Raw genomic sequence first — 26,689 nt, 5'->3', positions numbered from 1 at the left:
ATTTACCATGGCTAATTATTCTAATCTACACGTTTTAGGAACCAAGGGGCAATTTAACATGGCCAATCCACCTAACATGCGCATCTTTGGACTGTGGGAGGAAACCAGAGGAGGAAGCCCACGCAGACACGGGAAGAATGTGCAAACTCCACAGACAGTGACCCAAGGCCACAATTGAACACGGGTCCCTGGCTCTGTGAGGCAGCAGTACTAACCACTGTGCCGCTGTGTTGCCCTCTATCTTCCACAATGCTGGAAAATGTATGTGTGTGAATGCCGAATAAGGATGGCATCAATTGCAGTTGTGATTTGTGCATTCCCATCCTGTTCTGGATATTTGCTGTTTACCAAGCGGGTGAAGTACAAAGAAAAGTTTGTGGATTCATCATTATTCTTTGAATTGAAGAAACCTCCACATATTCCACTTATCTAGCTTCTGAACCCCTTTCATTGTCCCTTTTTGGGTTTGATAGTTTCCTTTGAGAAAAGATTTGCTGTTGGCTGTGTTTGGGCTGGTTGTATGTGATATCAGCAAAGGAAGTATCAGGTAAGGTTATCACATCATGAAGAGGTTGTTGAGGGAAATCGACTTTCATGGTGTACAGGGCAACCTTGATTCTCTCTTGCAAAGGCAGCCTCTCACAGATAAGTAATCTTCGTGAATAATCAAATATTAGTTGCTATTTCCTAAGCATGACATGAAATGCAATGCCAGTATTTTTAGTTAGTTGGACTACATAATATGGTTTGGTAATCGTCTTGGTGTATTAAGACTAAATTTGAGGATGGAGTTTTGACCAGACTATTCACAACCTCGGTATCATAACTGATCCAGATTGAGCTTTTGACCACATAATCACACCATCACCAAAACCCCCTATTCCCAACTTTATAGTTTTGCCTGACTGTCCCTGCCTCAGCTCATCCACTGCTCAAACTCTTATCTATGTTACTTCCAGACTTGTCTATTCCAATTTGTTGCTGACTGCTGTCCCATGTTTCACCATCTGTAAACTTGAGATCATCCAAAATTATGCTGCCCGCATCTGAACTTGCACCAAATCCTGTGCTCATTGACTTCAGTTGGCTGCCGGTTAAGCAACATCTTGTTTTTAAAATCGCCTCTTTCATTTCAAGTCCCTCCCTATCTCTGCAATCTTCCCCAGCCCCACAGCCTTCTGAGATAGCCGTGCTCCTCCAATTCTGGCGATATTGCTCCACCATTACCTTTAATTGCATTGGCTTCAAGCTCTTGAAACCCCTCTGTCCCTCTTGTCCACTTTTAAGATGGTCTTTAAAACCTATCACTTGAACCAAGTTTTTGGGTCGACTGTGCTAATATCTCTTCGACGTGGTTTGGTGTCAAATTGTGTTTTCAACTGCTCCTGTGACGTGTGGTAGGACGTTTTATTATGTTAAATGTGCTCCAAAAATACAAGTTTTCCATTTTGTTTATGCTGTGGAAGATTGTTAACCTTGACATTATTTGAACTTTTATTTACTGTTTTAAATATACAGGACAATACTTACCCTGAAATTTTGAGATCTAACCTGGGTTCTGTAGTTCTTCAGCTGAAGAAACTTGGCATTGATGACTTGGTACATTTTGACTTCATGGATCCACCAGGTATGGAGCTGGCCAAATATTATTTTCAGAGATATTGCAAGTATGTTTATCCTCTCTATTTATTGAATCAGTGTTTAGATCCATTTTACAAAATTTTAAAATGATCTCATTTAAACCTGTCTTGCCCCAGCTTAAGATTGTTGTTATGTCTACAAAATGTTGATGGCCCTCAGGTTGTTCCAGGGCTTGTGTAATTCACATTCTGCAGTTAGCCTGTTCTAAGCTACCATTCACGATATTGTAAAAGGATTACTATTTGTGGTCATTTTCTGTTGGAAATCTCTAGGTTATGAAATTGCCGTGATAAGACAGGATCTGAGTTTTCTGTGCTTGACATCTAAGAGCAGACAGATTCTCCTTCAATGGTGCCCCGCAATATTTTACATTGACATGAACAGGCATTTGGGACCTCGCTTTAATGTTGCATGTGAAAGTCAGCAACTCTTACAGTGCAAGGTTCACTTAGTGCGGCAGTGAAGTATCAGCCCAGTTAATGTGTTGCATTCTTGAAGTGGGACAAAACCGACTGTTTTAACCTGAATTGAGAGTACCACCATTGAGCCCTGTGGACACTTCAGGTTAATAACACCAGCAGGAATACTGAGAAAAGAAAGTTGAATAAAACTGTAGTATTTACTGGAAATTGGCAGTTGGTTTATTTTTCAGTTTGCTAAAGCTTGGAAGTAACTTCTGTGGCCAGTTAAATTTTCAACCCTGAAGTCATAACATATTCTATATGTAGAGCAAAAGGTTTCCAAAAATCTAGGCACGTGTTTGCATTCTGTAAAAGTGAATCTGGTGCATGGACAGGAAAGCACCAATGATTGATGGTACACATTGCTCTCTTCCCTGTTGGCAGAATATATCGCTGTTAAAGTATCAACTTCCTTATCAATTTTTTTTCCCCTGTTCTATTTGATCCTTGATGTGATTATTTGTTCTTAAGGTTTTGAAAATTATTTGGACAGCAGCAGACATTGCTGAAAGGATATTATTCACTTCATGTCAGTTAAATTACATTGTTTGTGTTGGCACAAATGGTTTTGGGTTCAGATTGGCAAAAGGCAATGTAGTCTAATTTAGATGTCAAGTTGCCCAAATTGCATTCGGGAGAAAGATGAGACCACATTGTAAAGGTGTATGTCTAAATATTTACCTACGTTAGGGATACTAAATAGCACATCAGCTGAGTGGTTTTATTTCATCGAAGATCATGTCGCTAATAATTGTATGTTTTATGTTTCAGCTCCTGAGACGCTGATGAGAGCCTTGGAGCTTTTGAATTATCTCGCTGCACTGAATGATGATGGAGACCTGACGGAACTTGGGTCCATGATGGCAGAATTCCCATTAGATCCACAGTTGGCCAAGATGGTTATTGCCAGCTGTGAACACAACTGTTCAAATGAGATTCTCTCCATCACTGCAATGTTGTCAGGTAATAAGCGGGGACGCAATTGTCAAAACATCACTTGCAGTTAGACAAAACAAATTATTGAACAGGTTTTATGGTAGAGTTGATCTATTCCAAGAATATGCTTTGTTTGGATGCCCAGTAAATGCAATACATTAAAGTTGTATTTGAATGGTCTATGGAAAGTAGTGAAGTTTTGAGAAGATTTGAACTGAAGAATATACAAGCTCAAGCAATTAATTCTGATTACAATTTTCCAGGTTTGATGCTTAATTTCAGGTATTTTTTTAACCATTTTTAACATTTTATTCTGCCCGTAAATCATTTCTGTTCAAGCAGATGTCTAGTAAAGGAGGAAAGCTTAATGAAGGGGAGGTGTTGATGAATATCAAGACTGCTCAACATTGTTAGGTTTACATTCTGTGCACAAGAAACTAATTTTCACCCCAGTCTTAGAATTTGATAGTAGAGAAATAATTTTGCACTCCTACTCCCCTAGGATCCAGACAGACAAAATATTTTGAATTTCCTAATTGGCTAAAAGATAATGAAGACTTGAGTTAAATCTTAAAGTATTTGTGTAATTGAGCTACTAAAAGTAACATGGTTTGGCAGTTTACATTATTTTACTGCATCCCTTTGGCAGAGATGGGCAACACTAATGTTCATTGTGACCCGAATATTGGTCATTAATTTAGGTAACTTGTGGTTTTGTATTTCATTAATAATCCTGATTCTGTATAATGCCTAAACAAAACCACTAATGGGCTAATTTTTGTAAGTAATGTTTAGCGAGGCGACAGGCTTGAACTCTGTGTCAGTACAGTACTATAGATTAAATCAGATTCAGAGCAGCTGGGCAGGGCAGAGTTTCACCCTTGCTTCCTTTTGTTCTTCCTGGGTTTTTAACCTATTTGCAAGGGTGAGATTCAAGTCATCTATTGTACATTTCAAATACTAAACGTTTTACGGTTACGTATATCTTCAGGTTAGGAAAATGCTTGCAGAAGGCATTCAGTTAATACATGATAATAGTTCTGTATTGCCCTATGCACCGCCTTTTTCACTAAAATTTGGTAATTGTGTAGCTTCTGAAACACTCTTGTCTTGCAGATGTGAGTAGGTGTTGATGTTTGGTACCAAGCCAAGGTAGTAGACAGTCCAAGATGCAGTTGGTGACCATGTCCCATCATGCCCTGCCCAATGCTCTCTGAACTGACCTAGCTAGGCCTTGTTCCTGTGTCTGTGAATGAGTGACTCATCCATATGGGCGTCTGTGTTGGGCCCATACCAACATTGTTTAGTCCCACAGTGTTTTGTTCGCCCAACGGAAGCTAAGAAAGCAGCCGACGAAGCCAAGATGCGGTTCGCACATATAGATGGAGATCACCTGACTCTGCTCAACGTTTACCATGCATTCAAGCAAAGTAAGTAATTTTCTAACTTCCCATTTATCAAGGGCAGATTTTCAAATGGGCTTGTTTTGTACAAGCTCCTGAATATTGAGCTTCAGCATACTCATCTGAGAATTGTTCACCAAGGAATTGCTGTGCAGCTGTCCCTGTGCACGTTTTATTATTTAAAGAAGTCTTCATATGAACATTGCTGCAAGTCAAAGTTAAATGCTGGTCCAAATTTATATTGACATTTTGGTTTTAAATTACTAATCTTATAGGACTGTCTACAGTCAATCCTTATCGCCTTAATATGCTCTCCCCTCTAAGACGAGCTTGTAAATGTATTTTGTGGCCTTTTCATGATGTATTTTATGCTATTAAAGACAGTCACAGTGGACTATGCTGCAAGAGATTCAGAGGGAACAATCGAAGGTGGTGTTGCAAATCCAAGCTTGTGTGTTCATTTGCCTGAAAAACATTAATGTGATATTTCCACCATTTAAGAATTTGCAACAATTTTAGTATCAAAATGTCAAACTCTAGAAAGCACATTCACTAAATTACAGCATTTGTTTTCATTATTTGGGAGGAGAAATCCTGCACAGGGAGGATATCACTTGTAAACAATTTAATATAAATTCAAAAATCAATAAGTTCTTTATTTCTATCTGCTTCACCTTTAAACTCTGTGCAGGAGGAGATACAAGTAATTCTAGGACATTAAGAGATGGGTCTTTGTTTCCCAATTATAATTATACTCAGATTTGTTATCAGTTTTCTTTCAGTACATAACCTTTGAATTCTCATTAAACAGCCAGAAAGGAATAAGTAGCTGAGTAGCTATACTCCCTGCATTCTAATTTGTAAAGGGAATAGTGTCTGAAGCTATAACTAGGACATTCATAATGGGGTGAACGAGGAGTGTTTTCCTTAGGCTTATGTGCTGCGTAAGGATATGCAGTTAATGGTTTGAAACCACGAGCTGGATTTTGGGCTCTTAACTGGGTGGAACTCCCACTTGCACAGTTCGGTGGCTTATTGGTTGGAACTTTAGATGTCATGCATTGGGGTGAGTTCTACACAAGCCTGGATTCACAGTTGCATGCTCCTACGAGAAGGAACACTTGAAGGGCATGAGAGCTAGAAAATTTTAAATCCATGTTGCCCAATCTTTAGTGCATTCAAATAATTGGATGTAAGTCTGTGGATCTGTGATAAACTCCGATCAAAATGGCTTATTAACTGAGCAACAGCCTGCACATTCGCACAGCGCCTTTACTGTGCATATCGTTCCCTGACGCTCTACTAACATGTTGTCACATAAAATTAGACAGTAAACCAAAGGATGAGACATGATAGGTGGGTCTTTAAAATGGAGGGGAAGGGAGGTGATATTACTGAGGAAATTCTGGAGTGTGTAATGTCAGATAAACAATTCAACAGCACAGAGGCAGCAGGAGGGTGGAGATGAGTTGGGGAGAGAGAGAACCAGGTGTCGTTGGTGTACATGTGCAAGTTAAAACTTTGTCCTCGAATATGTTATCCCGGAGCAGTTCACAGCGGAGGAAACAGGATATCAAGGGTATTGATTTGACTCGGAGGTGGAAGGGCTGGTTGTGTTTGGAAAGGTACTAATTTGGGAACCGAGACATGGCCAACGATACAATGGCTGTGATTTAATAGGTAGGAATGGAAGAAACAGCAAGGATATTAGTATTGAACTTGTGCAACCATCTGTTTCATTTAAATTCTTAATTTGAATTATGGTTAATTTAAAATTTGTTATATGATTTAAATATATTTTAAAGAGATGGCTACTTTTCCTCATGCTAATTCTTACGAAGCTTTAGGATCCCAAAACAATCAGGTTAGAAAGTTCATTTCGCTGAATGGATTGCCCACATTCCCCCCCCCCCCATGAAATTCCCAATTATTGCTTCCAATCTTAATTTCAACTCGATTCACTTAGTCATAGAATCCCTACAGTGCAGAAGGAGACCCATTCGGCCATCGAGCCTGTACTGACAACAATCCCACCCTATCTCCGTTGTGCAGTTAGAACATAGAACATAGAAAGTCACAGCACAAACAGGCCCTTCGGCCCACAAGTTGCGCCGATCACATCCCCACCTCTAGGCCTATCTATAGCCCTCAATCCCATTAAATCCCATGTACTCATCCAGAAGTCTCTTAAAAGACCCCAACGAGTTTGCCTCCACCACCACCGACGTCAGCCGATTCCACTCACCCACCACCCTCTGAGTGAAAAACTTACCCCTGACATCCCCCCTGTACCTACCCCCCAGCACCTTAAACCTGTGTCCTCTCGTAGCAACCATTTCAGCCCTTGGAAATAGCCTCTGAGAGTCCACCCTATCCAGACCCCTCAACATCTTGTAAACCTCTATCAGGTCACCTCTCATCCTTCGTCTCTCCAGGGAGAAGAGACCAAGCTCCCTCAACCTATCCTCATAAGGCATGCCCCCCAATCCAGGCAACATCCTTGTAAATCTCCTCTGCACCCTTTCAATGGCTTCAACATCTTTCCTGTAATGAGGTGACCAGAACTGCGCGCAGTACTCCAAGTGGGGTCTAACCAGGGTCCTATAAAGCTGCAGCATTATCTCCCGACTCCTAAACTCAATCCCTCGATTAATGAAGGCTAGTACGCCATACGCCTTCTTGACCGCATCCTCCACCTGCGAGGCCGATTTAAGAGTCCTATGGACCCGGACCCCAAGGTCCTTCTGATCCTCTACACTGCTAAGAATGGTACCCTTCATTTTATACTGCTGCTCCATCCCATTGGATCTGCCAAAATGGATCACTACACACTTATCCGGGTTGAAGTCCATCTGCCACTTCTCCGCCCAGTCTTGCATTCTATCTATGTCTCGCTGCAACTTCTGACATCCCTCCAAACTATCCACAACACCACCTACCTTGGTGTCGTCAGCAAACTTACCAACCCATCCCTCCACTTCCTCATCCAGGTCATTTATGAAAATGACAAACAGCAAGTTTTCATTGTCCAGATTGTCACTATGATTCCAAATGGCTGTAGAACATATTGTTTTTTGAAGTCCATTCAGAAAACTAAATGCTGCAACTTGGGGCAAACAGAAACTACTCATTAGGTCAATCAACATCTGAAAGAAAGATGGATGAATTTATGCGAAGCATTCCAGAAAGATTCCACCCAGAATATTTCCTTTTTAGAGGTATCCATCACCTGCTATCCATTTCCAGTACTTTTGTTTTTATTCTGTAAACATGTCACTTTGTTCGCTTCCTTTAGGTCTGGATTACTGTTATGAATTTTAAATTGACTATTTATTCATTGCTGTTTGAATGACCTGGATGGTTTAATTATAAAGCCCCAACATTACATAGTGAAACAGTGCAAGTAACTAAATAGAGTCACATTTCCTTTTTGCAAACAAAACATTTGAATGGCAGCTTGGCCCATTGGCAGCACACACACTGAATCCGAAGGTTATTCAAATTCTACTCCAGGGACTTGTGAAAGTAATCAAGGTTAATATTTCACAGCAGTAGTGAGGGAATGTTGCATTGTCGGAGATTTTTTTTTTGAATGAGATGTTTAATCAAGAATGTCTGGTTGCAGAGGAGGGAGGGGGATTATTTGTTAAAATCCTACAGAACTAGCAAGAAAAGCTATGTTCTCTGCTGTCCTGATCAGCATTTATTGCTTAGTCATCCTGCCAAGAAACGCGTTCATTTGTTTTGTGGTAATGTCCTTGGCTATTTGAATGCACTCTCTTCTCAGGAGTCGGAATGTCAAGAGAACAATCCATACTGTGGATATGAACAACAAAATCTAGGTTACATTATTGTGGCTGTGGTACACTATTGGACATGCTGAAAAGCTGTTTCCTTAGCCAACAGCTGTTGCCCTAGCCAATATTCATCCCTCTGCCAACACCACCAAAGTAAGAAGTCTCAACACCAGGTTAAAGTCCAACAGATTTATTTGGCAGCACTAGCTTTCGGAGTCTCAAGCTCCGAAAGCTAGTGCTGCTGAATAAACCTGTTGGACTTTAACCTGGTGTTGTGAGACTTCTTACTGTGCTTACCCCAGTCCAACGCCGGCATCTCCACATCATGAACACCACCAAAAACAGATTACCTAGTAATTTATTTCCAATGTGGTTTAACTAGGGCATTGTAAATGACTTCTACCTCTTTGTATTCTAATCATCTAGATATAAAAGGCAGCAGTGGACCTGTCTGTAACATTTTAATCATAGAATCCTGCAGTGCAGAAGGAGGCCATTCGGCCCATCGAGTCTGCACCGACCACAATCCCACCCAGGCCCTATCCCCATAACCACATACATTTACCCTAGCTAGCCCCCCAGACACTAAGGGGCAATTTAGCATGGGCAATCCACCTAACCCGCACATCTTTGGACTGTGGAAGGAAACCAGAGCACCCAGAGGAAACCCACACAGACAGTCATCCAAGCTGGGATTCGAACCTGGGACCCTGGCACTGAGAGTCAGCATTGCTAACCACTGTGTCACCATGCCGCCCTAATGATCTACATATCTGGACGCCCAAGTCTTTTCGAACCGTTGTTTCTAGTTTTTCATCATTTAGAAAGTATTTACTTTTTTCCTTTGTAGATCTAAATGTGACCTGACTGTTGCCTACATGAAATCCATTCATTGCCAGTTTGCCCCATTCACTTAATCTATTAATATCACATTGTAATTTTATGCTTCCTTCTACCTTTGTGTCATTTGCAAACTTGATAATGTGACTCCATATCCTATTATCTAAGTTAAGAAATACAATGAATAGTGGTTGAGGCCCCAACGTACAATCTATAAGCCATATTGCAATTAAAATTTTTGGTTTGGCTTAAAACTAAAATATTATGATTTACGTTTATTGTAACAAGTGCAAATCAAGAAAAAGTTTCAATTGATCCATGGCATTGATCTCTCTTTTTTTGGGCAATTGCCAATATCTTTGTCATAGAAACTAGAAGCAGGAGAGGTCATTCAGCCCTTCGAGCCTGTTCTGCCACATTCTTTGTAATCATGGCTGATCATCAAATTCAGTGTCCTGATCTTTTTCCCCCCCACTCCTCTCCTCTCCCTCATCCTTTGATCCCTTTCGTCTCGAGCTATATCTAATTTCTTCTTGAAATCAGACAACGTTTTGGTCTTGACTACTTTCTGTGGTAGTGAATTCCACAGAGTCTCCGCTCTCTGGATGAAGAAATTTCTCCTCACCTCGGTTATAGAGTCAGAGGTTTGGAGCATGGAAACAGGCCCTTCGGCCCAACTTGTCCATGCCGCCCTGATATATTTTTTTAAACCCCAAAGCTAATCCCAATTACCCACATTTGGCCCGTATCCCTCTATACCCATCGTACCCATGTAACTATCTAAATGCTTTTTAAAAGATAAAATTGTACCTGCCTCTACTACTACCTTTGGCAGCTTGTTCCAGACACTCACCACCCTCTGTGTGAAAAAATTGCCCCTCTGGACACTTTTGTATCTCTCCCCTCTCACCTTAAACCGATGCCCTCTAGTTTTAGACTTCCCTACCTTTGGGAAAAGATATTGACTATCCAGCTGATCTATGCCCCTCATTATTTTATATGGTTCTATAAAATCACCCCTCAGCCTTCTACGCTCCAGAGAAAAAAGTCCCAGTCTATCCAGCCTCTCCTTATAACTCAAACCATCAAGTCCCGGTAACATCCTAGTAAATCTTTTCTGCACTCTTTCTAGACGAGACGTCCCAACTCCTGTATTCAATGTTCTGACCGATGAAACCAAGCATGCCGAATGCCTTCTTCACCACTCTGTCCACCTGTGACTCCATTTTCAAGGAGCTATGAACATGTACCCCTAGATATCTTTGGTCTGTAACACACCCCAACGTCCTACCATTAACTGAGTAAATCCTGCCCTGGTTCAATCTACCAAAATGCCAAAAGTTCTAAAAGGTTTGCCCCTTATCCTCAAGCTATGACCCCTAGTTCTGGACTCCCTCACCATTGGGAACATTCTTTATGAATCTACCCTGTTTAACCCTGTTAGAATTTCATAAGTTTCTGAGATCCCCTCTCTTAATCCAATGAATATAATTCTAATCAACTTAGTCTCTCCTCATATGACAGACCTGCCATCCCAGGAATCAGCCTGGTTAACCTTCGCCGTACTCCCTCTATGGCAAAGGCATCCTTCCTCAGATAAGGATACCAAAACTGCATACACTACCCAAGGCGTGGTACTCTCACCAATGCCGTGTACAGTTGCAGGAAAATATCTCTCTTCCTATTCTCTCATCATCTCGTTATGGAGACCAACATACCATTTGCCGCCTTTACTGCCTGCTGTACCTGCGCACTTAATTTCAGTGACTAATACATGAGGGCACCAAGGTCTCGCTGAGTATTCACCCCTCTCAATTTACACCCTCTTTAGTTAACCCACATGTCTGATGTCAGTTGTCTGTACATTAGCAGGTTCTGTAACTTATCTTTCAACCTCTTTTGTGAGTCATTTTCTGCACATTTTACATTCCAAGAAATTGATTAACTGCTGTTAAGATAAAAAGATCCCAACCACAGTTGGTCTGCACTAATGATCAGCTGGTGGGATGTATTCCAGACCATGTTGAAACACAAACACAAGTGTAAATTGTACCACTGGTGGTGCAATGCATAATTATTTTATTCAGAGCTCTCAGAACCCCTTGAAGCATTTTATTCATTTCACGGTGGCCACCTAACACGAGCTTAGCCTGGATTGATGAGTTCTGAAGAAACTATGTGCTGATAATGCACTGTGTTTTGACGTTGTAGATTGATGGTGCTCCTGTGGTCTTTGCCACTGAGACCTAGGACCTACACCATTCTACCAGCCCATTGCTTACCTTGATGGTTTAATGGTTACATTGGACCTTGAACACAGCAAAATGTTTAGGACCAGTTCTTCAGCTTCTAAAGAAGGCATTAGGTAGTCTCAGAATGTTGACCATTAGATCTTTCCAGTCCCTCTATGGTTTTTATGCTTTTTAGTTGCTGTATTCCCCAATGATGTTAATGCTGGGCATCAAAACAGGCTGTCATTTTCAAGAGATATGTAAAAACAGTAAGAAAAAGCCCATCCCTTTATTCACAAGGTAATATCATCATCCGATCATTTGCTCCCTAAGCAGTGATATAAGGAACAAAAGGCAGATTAAAATAAATGGGAGTGTTAAATGTAAAAGGAATAAAGCACAAATTTTAAATTTAGCTCTCTCTCTGGGTCCTGGGCCTCTGTTATACAATATATCCTTTGGCACTATTCCAGACGATACATTACAGGCATCAAAAACAAATCTAGCACTTCCCTGGCTATACTCTTTAAATACAGTGGAAAAATTCACACTCGTTGCAGATGATCATCATATAAGAAAGTGTTGCACCACATTTCCTGCAACATTCGGAACAAAATAGATGAGCTTAGAAAGCTGAAGAATCCAACAACACCCAGTCTGTTGGGTGGTGGCTTCTGGGTTCGGGAGTTGGGTATTTCATTGGATTCATGGAGACATTTTGTTTTTCAGTGGTGACAGTTAAAGTGGTAGATAATTTAAAAGTTATGCTTTTGATCGGGAGCAAATAATTGCTTGTTACCTTCTCATGTAAATGCCCACAAATGAAGCCGAGAACAAAATAGGAAAGTGTTGATTTCTCATGACGACTTGTATATTCTGGGGCATTCAGCATGCCATCTGTTAATTAAACCCCAGTTCTGTTAATTAAACCCTAGTTCCTTTCAGCATTATGCTGTGTTTGCTCGCTTTTCATGGACCATTAGAGTTTGAATTGTTTCAGGATTATCTGTTTTTAACGCAGTGTTTGGAAGTTGCACTGTCAGGCCTTCATGGGTTCCTCATTGGGAACTTTTTAGATTTTTTGAAGTTTATGCTGCAGGCGTATGTAAAATATGTCCATGGGAAGAACAAAAGAAGCAACACAGACTCTACGAGTAGGGGGGGAAGAAACTGAGACAGATGAGGCTATGTAGAGGGAGCTTGAAATAAAAAAGGGGCGATTACTTTGGGATTTTGCTACAGGCCTCCCAAAAGTAGAGGAGCAGATATGTAGGCAATCTACATTTGGAAAGTGGGGAGTCTTACAAAAGTGAAGTACTGAGAGTTCAGGGCCAATATGTTCCTCCAAGAGTGAAGGGCAAGTCCAGGAACCCAGGATGTTAAGGGATATCGAGGGTTTGATAAAGAAAAGGGGTACAAAGCACTAAAAACAGGGGAGGCCTTTCAGGAGTATTGAGAAGTAAAAGAAATTAGGAGGGACCACAAAATATCTTTGGCATATAAGATTAAGGAAAACACCAAGGCATTTTATAAGTATATTAAGAACAAGAGGATGACCAGGGAAAGCGTGGGGCCCATTAGAGGCCAAAGGGGCAATCGATCTGTGTGTGGAGCCAAAAGACATGGCTGAAGTCTTAATGAATACAGATTTTAAAAAATAATTTAAGGAGAAGACATTGTAGCAGGAGATTTCAGTTGGGATGGTGAAGTTCTAGATCATGTAAAGATTAATAAGGAGGAGTTATTAGATGTTTTAGCAGATTTAAAGGCACATACATGAGATGTACCCCAGGCTGCTATGGGAGGTAAGAGACAAGATTGCAGGGACCCCAGAGATATTTAAATCTTTGCTGGCCGCAGGTGAAGTGCCAGATGACTGGAAGGTAGCTAATGTGGTACCTTTGTTCAAGAAGGGCAGCAGATATAAGCCAGAGAATAATAGGTGTGGAACATGTAAAAAGGTATGGCAGTGTGGATTGGCATCTTCGAGAGGTGGCAAGCAGGTTAGGGGAAAGAAATTATCAGAATATTTGTTTCATGGACAGAAAATTTTCTTTTTTTTGTAGCCCAAGTATCCTTTAACAATTTCCCTGCTGCCTCCATGTTTTGGCCATTTTATGGTGATTCCCAGAAAATCTGGTTGTTTTTGGGTTTGTGATCCTTTCCCTTGAAATGATTAACTCCACCAATTTGTGATTGAACATTCATTACAATCCCCATTTTAGAGTAAAGAGTGTAATCATTAACTTGCAAGCAAGGCTGCTCCTGCTGCTGCCAATTTGGACATTAGTCTTTTTATTCTAATTGAACGGTGTGGAAAAGATCCAAGTCCAAATTGGGGAGTCTACCATGATCAACATGATAAATCAGCAATAATGCTCCAATCGGTTACTGGAACATTTTCACCACAAACATTGTCGTCTTTTTCTACAAATAAAAAAAATTTTTTCCAATAGTTCAAATTAAGCAAGTAAATAATCCAACAAAATGGAAATTTTTAAATGACTGAATTCAGAGTACCATTATATTACTTCATTGAATTTACCAAGTTTTCTACAAGGTAGAATGTCTGTACCTCAAACTAAATGCAGTAGTCAGATTGTTTTCCCCACTTCTGACTGAGTGGATGGGTGATCTGCCTTTGGTAATGACACCTTTGGAAAGTTGACATTTAAAAGGAAAGCTTGAAGACACTCAGAGCGAATCCTTGTGAATCTTCCCTTGTGCCTGTGGCAAAGCACATGGCCTGCTTCTGGCACTTGCTCACAACAGAATGAATTGTCTTCAGGATTCAGATTTGGATTGGGTATTTGCATGTTTATGACCTTGATGGGGACATTTCATGAAAAGGGCTATTTTACGCTGCAGTGACTTTTTAATTGTCTTATAAAGCCATAATTTAATTGCAGTATTTTTATTAATCACAATGCACTGTTTTTATTTTTAGACCATGAGTCGGTTCAATGGTGCTATGACAACTTTATTAACTACAGATCCTTGATGTCTGCTGACAATGTACGTCAACAGCTGTCACGAATCATGGACCGATTCAACTTGCCTCGGAGGAGTACAGAATTCACAAGTCGAGACTATTACATAAACATTAGAAAGGCGCTGGTTTCTGGCTACTTCATGCAGGTATAGTAACGATTGTTGCTACTTCTCATTAATGAAATGTACAATAATTCAACATTTGGAGATTCTTTCATTTGTAGCTTTAAATCTCTGCTGGTTGTAAAATCAAGCATTGTGCTACATGTGTCAATTGTGTGTGTTTGCACAGTGTGGTAGAAACGAGCTGTTAATGGGAACAGATTGTTTTTAATATAAAGAAGAAATCACTTCATAAATAAATTGCGAATAAAGAAGAAAAGGAGGAAGATGTAGGGATGAGAACTTGTGATCTGAAAGTGAAGTGCAATTCAAAGACAAGTCAAACCATGAAATTTAAAATCAAAGAAAAAGTAGTCATAGTAGTTGAATATAAAGAAGAGCTCAGGGTGAGGAGCTTAAGACTGGGCTGCTTGGTGGCACAGTGGTTACCACTGCTCCCTCACAGCACCAGGGACCTGGGTTCGATTTCTGGCTTGGGTCACTGTCTGTGCAGAGTCCACATGTTCTTGTGTCCGTGTGGGTTTCCTCTGGGTGCTTTGGTTTCTTCCCACAGTCCGACAGACGTGCTGGTTAGGTGCACTGGCCATGCTAAATTCTCCCTCAGTGTACCCGAACAGGAGCTGGAGTGTGGTGACTCGGGGATTTTCACAGTAACTTCATTGCAGCGTTAATGTATGCCTACTTGTGATACTAATAAATAAACTTTAATTAAAAAACTTGAACTGTGGAGTAACAAATTCAACTCGACAGCTACCTGTTGGAGTATGCTTGCTGGGTGAAAACAAGTTCAACATCAGCTGTGGTGGGCTGCCTGAGCTCGCTGTACTGACGGGTGGCTGTAGTCTTTGGAGCCTTATGTCAACCCAAAAGTTATTACCTTTGAAAAATGAATGAGCTTGAAAACAAAAGTGCTCTGTTACAGGACTAGGCAGAAACTGGGGGGGGTGGGGTAGGCATGTGCAGCGGGAAACTTGAACCTTCAATTTAGATATTGGGACAGTCTCAGAATCAGACTTGGATCATTCAGTCCCTCCAACCTGTTCCACCATTTAACTATATGAAACTGATCTATACCTCCAACTCCATCAGATGGGATTATTACAAACCTTTTACAAATCTATGTTATGATTTTCTACAACGTTCCCTATTATTTTTAATGGCGAGAGAATTTATTAGTCATGTTTCTAGCTCGATCATTTCCAAATTCATGGCAGCTGAATGTTTAAAATGGTAAAATAAATGGAGACTGAATGGGCTTGTATTTCACAATCAAAATTAATTAGGGTTTTTTGTGATCTGAGAGGTCTACCGCTCTCAGATCCGTGGGCGGCACGGTTGCAAAGTGGTTAGTACTGCTGCTTCACAGCTCCAGTGACCTGGGTTCGATTCCCGGCTTGGGTTACTGTCTGTGTGGAGTTTGCACATTCTCCTTGTGTCTCCGTGGGTTTCCTCCAGGTGCTCCGGTTTCCTCCCACAGTCCAAAGATGTGTGGGTTAGGTTGATTGGCCATGCTAAAAATTGCCCCTTAGAGTCCTGAGATGCATAGGTTAGAGGGATTAGCGGATAAATATGTAGGGATATGGGGGTAGGGCCTGGGTGGGATTGTGGTCGGTGCAGACTCGATGGGCCGAATGGCCTCTTTCTGCACTGTAGGATTTCTATGATTCTATGAGTGAAATTTAAGCAGTTTGTGTCGCGAAAATTCATAAGGTTGGTCTGCAGTTTGAAATGTACTTCCAACCTTTTATTCATGCAGCGTTCTCTCCCTTTCCTTTATTTGAAACATCTCTCTTTGCTATTTTGGAGTTTTGCTATTGATCTTCATATCACTTAAGTGAGGCGAGATTTCCTAACGAAACAACATATGGGTTTGTGGATTGTTGAAAAATAACGTGCTCTATTTTTACTGTGACATCTATTACTGTACAGTGGTAATATTAAATGTGCTGATTAGTGCATAAAACATTACAACTCAAAATTATGTTACTTCACAAGGCCACAGGTTACTTAATCTTGAAATTTAAAAATGATCATTTTGCTTATTGTTGCTTTGGATGTTTTAGTCAGATTGACAGCTTACCGGTTCTTATAGGTGATTTTTTTTTTAGCATCCAAAGAAATTAAAAGAACTACTGATGTAAATTGTGCAGTGCAGTCACTCGGACTTGAGGCAAGCTAGCTATGTATTTTTTAAAATTGCATTATGAAAAGAGTTCTGTCGTGTAATCGGAGATAATTGTATCTCCTGTGGCATTGCATGCAGTTAGAGAATATGACAGCTTTCTTGTCCCTTACCCCCATGTTTTGCTGTTCTAATTCTTCCCCTCTCTGCTTCTCTGTATTTATTTATTTTTGTCATCTGTGCTGTTTCTGTTTTATTCCCCCTCTTACCGCACTGCACCTTACCTCCTGCTTTCTATTCTCCCTGTTTTGCTTCTGTGTACCTCCCCTCTGTGTCTTCTCATTCTCCAACCCTGTTCTTGCAAACTCATACTGACTGTTTCTGTGTTTAGCAATAAATTCTCTCTGGTGTTTGCAATCTTATAACAGTGCCATCCGGAAGGGTAGAAGACTTCATGGCATTTGTGTCCCATAAACCTAATTCAATACACTGCGTATGGATAGAATGAGTCGAAGTTGGATTATATCGAGGGAATGCTTTGAGGCATATGTTGCACCTTCTGTAGACTTGGAGGTGGTGACAGGTTAATTTTGAGGTGATAAATTAATGATTCTGTCCAATGTCAATGTCCAGTTGGTGAAAGGTATAATTCTTCCGATTAAATATTGTTACTAATATATTGCAAGAAACAATGTCTATTCCTTGGTTTTTACATTTGAAGAATTCCTTTTAGCAACGGTTGTAGTTTTTCCCCCACTGGGTCTTTAATTGTGATTTGAAAATTCAAGAAGAACTTGTCCTTGGTACTAACAGGAATAGATTATGGGCGGTTGTAAATGATAACCTCGCTTGTCAACACCATAACCACAGCGCACATAATAGCTTTTGAATTCTCCAGGTTTGAATAGATTGCTTTTAATGCCATTCTGAAAAACAAATTAGTTTGCAACCAATAGTTGGGGAGTGGGGGGGGGGGGTTGATGATGGTGAAAGGGTTATCAGTTAACTGATCATACATTTGTGTGTAATAGTACAGGAGCTCTGTATCGTATCTAAGGACTTGTTGAGTGATTGAGCAGATTAAAACAGGACTGATATAATCAAACAGGTTGTTACTGTCTCTGAAGATAAAAAAAATTGTTTTACCTCAAATATAATCAAAAAAAGACGGATTCTTTGACCTTCAACATAAATGGAAACTGTCAAGTTTGCATGGGATGATTTTATTGTTAAAGGGGCCGTTTATTTATCCGTCATTTTAAGCACATGTCTCAGTGCTGTGGGTGTGCTGAAATACAAAAGGTAGGCATATGATAGAATGAGTGATGGGAGAAAATTGAGTAGTGGATGGCATCAAATTTAAAAAAACCTACCATCAGAATCAAAAAGCCTGGAAATAGATGTGGGTTATTATAAATGGTATGACTCATGCTCTTCAGGGGAATGGTAGATATTGATAATTTAATGGGACGCTGGGACTTGACAGTGAAATAATAAGTTCATTGCAATGCCAGAAATGCAATGTGGTGTATATGAAACTCTTGGCAGAGAAGTGCTGTTTTTCTGAATACAACTAACTTTAGTGTTTTTTGTCAAACTATTTAAAGATTTGTGGCAGGTGCATATTTAGGTAAATTATATATATTTCTAGTATTATGAAACTTTTTGAAAGATGGACAGTTAATTATATGAAGTAGTGAGATTTAAACTTCATGACGTTAAACATGACCAGGTTAAGGCAATAGCAAATGTATCTACTATATAGTAAAGCATTAGTTGTTGGATGATCTTTGCATTGGAAACTTCAATGCTGCATAAAAAAGAAAAAGCATGGTTTCCTGGTACATATTTGTGTTCAAGACTTCTTAATATGTCGAAGACATTTCCCTTGTGAATAGAAAAGCACAGTGACACATGAACTGCAACAAACTTGACGACAATTCCTCATGGAAGTCGCTTTTATTTCAAGCACTAAACAAATTTAATTTTTGGTATTTTAGTTACCTTTACATTCATTCTCTACTTTGGACAGAATTGTACTTATCCCAGAGGATATACCCAAGATATTTATTCTCCCTATGTTTTTAAAAGAATGTTGGTACATAACTTCAACCATAAATGTTCTGAAGGAGATGTGTTGTTCTTCGTAAACCTGAGGAGATTTAAATACATCCACGTGACTGAATATCACAGATACTTGACTTTTTCCTTTAAATACTGGTTTAATTGACACTTCAATTTATAATATGTAATATCTTACATTAAGAATGTTCAAAAGAATAGTAGATTTTTCCTTTTCTCACCACCCCTACCTGCTCTCTCCCCAAATATCTACCAGAATTTCACTGACAGAGGTATGGAATATAAAGATAAGGATATAATGTTGGAATTGTATAAAACACTGATGAGGCCACAACTGGAATGCTGTGAGCAGTTCTGGTCACCATATTACAGGAAGGACATAATTACTCTGGAGGTAGTTCAGAGGAGGTTTGCAAGAATGTTGCCAGGGCTAGAAAAATGTAGCTTTGACGAGAGGTTGGATGGGTTAGGGTTATTTTCCTTGGAATAAAGAAGGTTGAGGAGTGACTTGATAGAGGTGTACAAAATTGAGGGGAAGAGATGACGTGGACAGGATAAAATAGTTTCCCTTGGTGGAGAATTCTACAAGGTGGGGACATAGACTCAAGATAAGTGGCAATAGGTGTACTGGGGACATGAACTTTTTTACACAAAGGGTGGTGATTGTCTGGAATTCACTGCACAAGTTGGTGATGGAGCCTAAACGTTTTTTAAATGTACCTGGATCTGCACCTTAAGTGTTGTAAGCTACAGGGATATTGGCCTGGGACACAAAGGTTGGGTGTCCTCCAACCTGGGTGTCAGGCTGACGGACAAGCTGGGTCAAATGGCCTCCTTCTGTGCTGTAGCCTTTCTATGGTTCAAATGCTTTGTGTGATGTCTAATAGCTATTTTCTGTCTATGTTTTTGTTCTAGGTGGCTCACTTGGAACGCACAGGCCATTATTTGACGGTGAAAGATAACCAGGTTGTGCAGCTTCATCCTTCGACTGTCCTGGACCACAAACCCGAGTGGGTGCTCTACAATGAATTTGTACTTACCACTAAAAATTACATCCGCACCTGTACAGACATCAAACCTGAATGGTAATGTCCTGCGATTTTGTAGCATTCTGTATTCATTACAAGCTGCCTCATTAGTTAAGTTTTTAATTTTGAACATTCAGTCCTGAATCGTGAAACTGAGATTTCCAACATCAATTAAAATAATTCGAACCAGGCTCAAACTTAGTTACTTACTATAATTAAATAATAATTGTTGATCCCTCCCTTCATTCTGGAGTTGTATCCAAACTGAGAAAAATGTCAACAGCAGATTTTAATATGGCAAAAAAGGGTTAAATAATCATCAACTAAGACTAATTGACTTGGTCATGTTGATGCACATTTCCTTCAAAATCTTTGCACTTGCCATTTCGCTGATGCAAAAGCTAAATAGCTGTTTTGGGTAAAATTGTACAACTGAAGTGTCTCCTATGTGTTATATAATGCTTAGAGAAGCATTGATTACCATTCCTGAAGCATTCTTGTAATAGTCATTAAAACTATCCACTTGTGATACTTAGTCACTACCAAATATCTATAATTAGGCTGCAGACAGTGTGATCAATCACATTTAAATGACTTAGACTGTGTAATTTAATAGCATTTGTATGTTCAATTTACGTGAAGCTGTAGTGGTGGCTGACTATCATGTTCTGGCTCAACTCAAATGAGATTGCAGGGATCAGAAAATGTAAGTGTGTATATGGTGATCTAGTTTTTCTGCATGCATGGGCTTTGCTTAGATGAGAAAACCATGCATTTATAAATAAAATCCATATCATCATGCTGTTTGAAAATGCAATGGGAAAACTGATTTTGGACTATTTATGAATGCATTGCCACATGAAGCTAATAATAAAACTTTGTGTTGGAAAATTGTGGAGAGGATGATGTTTAGTCAGCATTAATATCCAGACTTCTGTTTCATTAGCGCAAAAAAGTTAATGACCACCATCTTGTTGTACTTCAGGCAGAAATTGCTCTAGTAGAAAGCACTTCAAACCTGTTAAAGATGGGGGTAAATGGTACAGGTGGATATATGGTAATCTGAATATAAGAAACAGAAAGGGATAAGAACAACTGTTGAGAGTTTAAAAAAAAAATAGTGACAACATACACTGATCTGTGAAGGTTATAGGAAATAATAGTAAAATACCTGTTAACAAAGGAGGAGTGAAAGTAAAAACTGACCTGCATAGCAATTTATACAGTGTCAGCGACTATAAGTGTGAGGAGGAAAAGATGATCCAGCATGGATAGAGTGAGGACAAGAACGAAGGAACAGGAGTTTGCTACATAACCCTTCAAGCCTGTTCTGCTGTTTAGTGATATCAAGGCTGATATGTTAGATGACACAAACAAGAGTCCTGTAGTCCTGTGCATGAATGCTAAATATTCCAGGCTATATCATAGAACATAGAAATCATAGAACTCCTACAGTGCAGAAGGAGGCCATTCGGCCCATCGAGTCTGCACCGACCACAATCCCACCCAGGCCCTACCCCCACATATTTACCCGCTAATCCCTCGAACCTATGCATCTCAGGGGCAATTTAAACCTGGCCAATCAACCTAACCCGCACATCTTTGGACTGTGGGAGGAAACCGGAGCACCCGGAGGAAACCCACGCAAACATGAGGAGAATGTGCAAACTCCACACAGACAGTGACCCAAGCCGGGAATCGAACTCGGGACCCTGGAGCTGTGAAGCAGCAGTGCTAACCACTGTGCTACCGAACCTATATGAACCTGGGGATAGAAGATTTATTGGAAACAGTATTTTTCAGTCCCCTCTCCCCATCTCCAACGCTCTACCCTCCAACAGCTATTCTGTGAAGCTCATTATTAAGATAGTGACGTCCATTTAGATGCTCCCTTCCCCAAGCCCACCACAACAGATGTCAGCTAATGTTATCTTTCTCCCCCCCCCCCCCCCCCCCCCCAGCTAAACTTGCTTTTTTCTCCAACTTTTCCTCCATCTCCTCGGATGCTCTCTCTGAGCCCATGTTGTCCATGGGACTCTCCACCTACCCCATTGATCTATTCCCACTAAACTGCTGGCCATCCAACTTCCCGTCCTGATCCCCATGTTAGCTGATATTGTTAATCATCATCTCTTCTTGGATTCTGTTACTTCTTTCAAATCTGCTGTCATCACCACTCTTTTTTTAAAAAAAAGAAAATGACCTTCAGCCCGTTTATCCTTGCCAACTCAGCTTCATCTCGAATGCCCCTTTCCGCGCTAAGCCCTTGAATGTGTTGTTGTCTCCCAAATCCATGTCCATTTTTCCTGGAACTTAACATCTGAATCCCTGCAGTCAGGTGTCTGCCTGAACTTTTATCAAAATATCCTCTGTCTCTCCTTGTCCTTCTCGGCCATTTGACCACACTATCCTCCACCATTGGCTTTCCACCTTGGTCCAGCTAGCTAGGCTAGCTCTCCCCTGGTTCCATTCTTGTCTGTCTGAAAAACACACAAAGCAATGGCTTTATTTCCTGTTTCTGCGCAATTACCACTGGTGTAGCCCAAGATCTATTCTTGATCCCCTTCTATTTCTCATCAACAAGCTGTCCATCAATTACATCCTAAAACACGATGATTTCACACTGTGCTGATGAAACATTTCTCCATTTCATTGACACTGCTGCATGTGCACTGCAGCCTCGTTTGGTCTTAAACATGGAGCTGTGCAATAAAATAGTAGATACCGTGCATTGAAAAAAAACACTGGCCAAGCACAAGAAACTTTCTTGGAAACATTGACCTCATTCAACTCCTCCATTGTCTCTTAAGTTATTAAATTGTTTGTCCAACATCAAGTACAGAATGAGCAGATGTTTCCTCCAGCTAAATATTCAGTTCTTGCCGCACACACTATTTCATGTCTCTTCCTGGCAACTGTTGGAGGCTGAACCAGGCAGCTGGTAATCCTAGTGTCATATTTGATCCTGAGATGAGCTTCTAACTATTTATCCACATCATTAAGAGTACCTGTTTCCATTACATTGCCCCACCTCGTCTACTGCTAAAATTCTTTCTTATGCTTTTGTTGACTATGCCAACACACTGGACACATTCTATCCTCTCAACTTCTAAACTTGAAGTAATCCGAAACATTTATACCCATGTTCTAACTCACACGAAGCCCCATTCACCCATCATCCCTTTACCTACTAATCTACATAGGTCAAGGAACATCTCATCGCCTTCTCCCAGCTCTGTTCCAGTGTACAACTCTTAGATCTTTGTTCACCTCTAATCTGGCCTTTTGAGCATTTCAGATTTTAATCATTTCTCCACTGGTGGCTGTCTTCTGTTGTCTTGGCCCAAATTCCCTCCCAAAACCCCTCTGTGCCCCCCCCCCCCCCAATCTCTCACTTCCGTAGCTCCTTAAAACCTACCTGTTTGAGACTTAAGCCTTTAGTCACCTGCCTTCATTCTTATGTGGCTCTACATCAAATTCTGTTTGATAACACTTCTGTGACAGACCTTGGGATGTTTTGTTACATTTAAGGTGCGATATTTTTATTTGAATTGGAAAATTGCAAATGTGATTCAGGCAGGGGGTGGTGTGGGTAGAGAACGCCAACAAACTATAAACCTGTTAGTTTGACAGATGTAGAGAAGTTACAGGAATCTTATGAACAGAGTGACCAAGTGTTGCTTTCACTTGCTAGGACTTCAGCCGTTCACCATTATATATCAATAACGTAACATTTTAAAGTTTATTTATTAGTCACAAGTAGGCTTACATTCACACTGCAATGAAGTCACTGTGAAAATCCCCTAGTCGCCACCCTCCAGCGCATGTTTGGGTACACCTGTGGGAGAATTTAGCACGTCCAATGCACCTAACTTGGCTGAAGAAGTGGAAAGTAGTATTTTTTAAAAAGTTTGTAAGGAGACGCATTGACTCGTGTAGAAGGAGCAGAAAGATAGAAAGCAACATAGTCAGTCTAAGTCAGTTGAAACTGGCAGATGGGTTCAATGCAGAGAAGTGAGGTTATCCACTTTGGATTCAAGGAAGGCCAATGAGAATATTTTCTTAATGGTGAGAAACATGAATTGGAGTCGTAAAGAGGTTGGACTGTCTGTGTCCACAAATCTCTACATAGAGTACACAGATACAAAAAATAATCAAAAGATCTAATGGAATGTTGCTCTTTATTTTGAGAAAGTTGGAAATGAGGATTGAGAGGAGAATTATTCTTCAGTTGTCAGAAATCGTTTTGAAGTACTGCCTTTTTGGGCACCACACTTCAAGGAGTATATATTGGCTTTGGAAGAGATGCAGTGCAGATTGACCAGAATGATACTAGGATTTAAAGGGTAGGTTATAACTTGGCTTGTATTTCCTTGAGGCTAGTGTTGAGCAGTGAACCAATTTAGCTGCATAAAATAATAGTTATTGGATAGGGCAGAAACAGAAACTATTTCTTCTGGTGGATAAAGGGAAAAGACTTGCATTTATATAGTGCCTTTCACAACCATTAGATATCTCAGCGAATTAAGGACTTTTGAAGTCCCAGGCAATTCATAAATGAAATTAAATGGCGGGTGTGGGGTTTAGCACTGGGGCAAATCCCAGTTGGGATTCTCCAAACCACCATGCCTGGACATAAACTGGGTCCCAACCCAGTGAGGGCAGGAACTAGATTAGCATATTTAAGTAGGCATTTAACTATGCGATGTCCGTTTCAAGCCAGGTTTTCCCTGCAGGATTCTCTGATCCTCGGGCACAGCGGGAACCCGGTGAGACTCATTACTGTTTCCAACAAATGGAGGTCAGGTGTGATGGCCGGGGGGGGGGGGGGGCTCGGCCATCGAAGGTTGGGGATGTGGCTGGGCAATGCCAGTTGGGCACTGCAAATGGACACTGCCAGGGGCAGTGCCAAGGGGGTGGGCACTCAGGGACGAATCATAGACATAGAAACATAGAAAAACTACAGCACAAAACAGGCCCTTCGGCCCCACAAGTTGTGCCGAACATATCCCTACCTTTTAGGCCTACCTATAACCCTCCATCCTATTAAGCCCCATGTACTCATCCAGGAGTCTCTTAAAAGACCCTATTGAGTTTGCTGCCTCCACCACTGACGGCAGCCGATTCCACTCTGTGTGAAAAACTTCCCCCTAACATTTCCCCTACCCCGCAGCACCTTAAACCTGTGTCCTCTCGTAGCAGACATTTCCACCCTGGAAAAAAGCCTCTGGGAGTCCACCCGATCTATGCCTCTCAACATCTTGTATACCTCTAATAGGTCTCCTCTCATCCTTCGTCTCTCCAAGGAGGAAAGACCGAGCTCTCTCAGCCTATCCTCATAAGGCATGCCACTCAATCCAAGCAACATCTTTGTAAATCGCCTCTGCACCCTTTCAATCTTTTCCACATCCTTCCTGTAATGAGGCGACCAGAACTGAGCACAGTACTCCAAGTGGGGTCTGATGAGGGTCTTGTATAGCTGCATCATTAACCCCGGATTCCTAAACTCAATCCCTCGATTGATAAAGGCCAGCACACCATACGCCGCCTTAACCACCACCTCCACCTGCGGGGCCGATTTTAGAGTCCTATGGTCCCGGACTCCAAGGTCCTTCTCATCCTCTACAGTACTAAGAGTCTTTCCCTTTATATTGTACTCCTTCATCCCATTTGACGTACCAAAATGGACCACAACGCATTTATCTGGGTTGAAGTCCATCTGCCACTTCTCCGTCCAGTCTTACATCCTGTCTATGTCCCTCTGTAACTTCTGACATCCCTCCAGACTATCCACAACCCCACCAACCTTCGTGTCTTCGGCAAACTTACCAACCCATCCCTCCACTTCCTCATCCAGGTCATTTATGAAAATGACAAACAGCAAGGGTCCCAGAACAGATCCCTGGGGCACACCACTGGTGACCGACCTCCATTTAGAAAAAGACCCATCTTTACACACTCTCTGTCTCCTTTGGGCAAACACAGTAAGAAGTTTAACAACACCAGGTTAAAGTCCAACAGGTTTATTTGGTAGCAAAAGCCACACAAGCTTTCGAGGCTCTAAGCCCCTTCTTCAGGTGAGTGGGAATTCTGTTCACAAACAGAACTTATAAAGACACAGACTCAATTTACATGAATAATGGTTGGAATGTGAATACTTACAACTAATCCAGTCTTTAAGAAACAAAACAATGGGAGTGGAGAGAGCATCAAGACAGGCTAAAAAGATGTGTATTGTCTCCAGACAAGACAGCCAGTGAAACTCTGCAGGTCCACGCAACTGTGGGAGTTACAAATAGTGTGACATGAACCCAATATCCCGGTTGAGGCCGTCCTTGTGTGTGCGGAACGTGGCTATCAGTTTCTGCTCAGCGACTCTGCGCTGTCGTGTGTCGCGAAGGCCGCCTTGGAGAACGCTTACCCGAATATCAGAGGCCGAATGCCCGTGACCGCTGAAGTGCTCCCCAACAGGAAGAGAACAGTCTTGCCTGGTGATTGTCGAGCGGTGTTCATTCATCCGTTGTCGCAGCGTCTGCATAGTTTCCCCAATGTACCATGCCTCGGGACATCCTTTCTTGCAGCGTATCAGGTAGACAACGTTGGCCGAGTTGCAAGAGTATGTACCGTGTACCTGGTGGATGGTGTTCTCACGTGAGATGATGGCATCTGTGTCGATGATCCGGCACGTCTTGCAGAGGTTGCTGTGGCAGGGTTGTGTGGTGTCTTGGTCACTGTTCTCCTGAAGGCTGGGTAGTTTGCTGCGGACAATGGTCTGTTTGAGGTTGTGCGGTTGTTTGAAGGCAAGAAGTGGGGGTGTGGGGATGGCCTTGGCGAGATGTTCGTCTTCATCAATGACATGTTGAAGGCTCCGGAGGAGATGCCGTAGCTTCTCCGCTCCGGGGAAGTACTGGACAACGAAGGGTACTCTGTCCACTGTGTCCCGTGTTTGTCTTCTGAGGAGGTCGGTGCGGTTTTTCGCTGTGGCGCGTTGGAACTGTTGATCAATGAGTCTAGCGCCATATCCTGTTCTTATG

General features: G+C 41.2%; 1 protein-coding gene across 3 annotated transcripts in view; it reads left to right on the top strand.

The window, feature by feature from the left end:
• dhx15 (DEAH (Asp-Glu-Ala-His) box helicase 15) overlaps nucleotides 1-26,689 on the top strand; it is a 131,365-nt gene that overhangs the window by 90,704 nt on the left and 13,972 nt on the right. For 2 of the 3 annotated variants that reach the window (XM_078215485.1, XM_078215484.1), the window contains exons 9-13: nucleotides 1,519-1,627; nucleotides 2,874-3,065; nucleotides 4,346-4,468; nucleotides 14,257-14,447; nucleotides 19,543-19,712. In XM_078215485.1, coding sequence (XP_078071611.1) covers nucleotides 1,519-1,627; nucleotides 2,874-3,065; nucleotides 4,346-4,468; nucleotides 14,257-14,447; nucleotides 19,543-19,712 — 785 coding nt within the window. Of the gene's footprint in view, nucleotides 1-1,518; nucleotides 1,628-2,873; nucleotides 3,066-4,154; nucleotides 4,469-14,256; nucleotides 14,448-19,542; nucleotides 19,713-26,689 lie in introns of all 3 variants that reach the window. The other variant, XR_013498267.1, reaches the window with a different exon arrangement.

The sequence above is a fragment of the Mustelus asterias genome, chromosome 1 (assembly GCF_964213995.1).
Source record: "Mustelus asterias chromosome 1, sMusAst1.hap1.1, whole genome shotgun sequence".
Classification (NCBI taxonomy): Eukaryota; Metazoa; Chordata; class Chondrichthyes; order Carcharhiniformes; family Triakidae; genus Mustelus; species Mustelus asterias.
The sequence above is the reverse complement of the archived record's forward strand: the minus strand, read 5'-3'. Positions and strand labels throughout refer to the sequence as shown.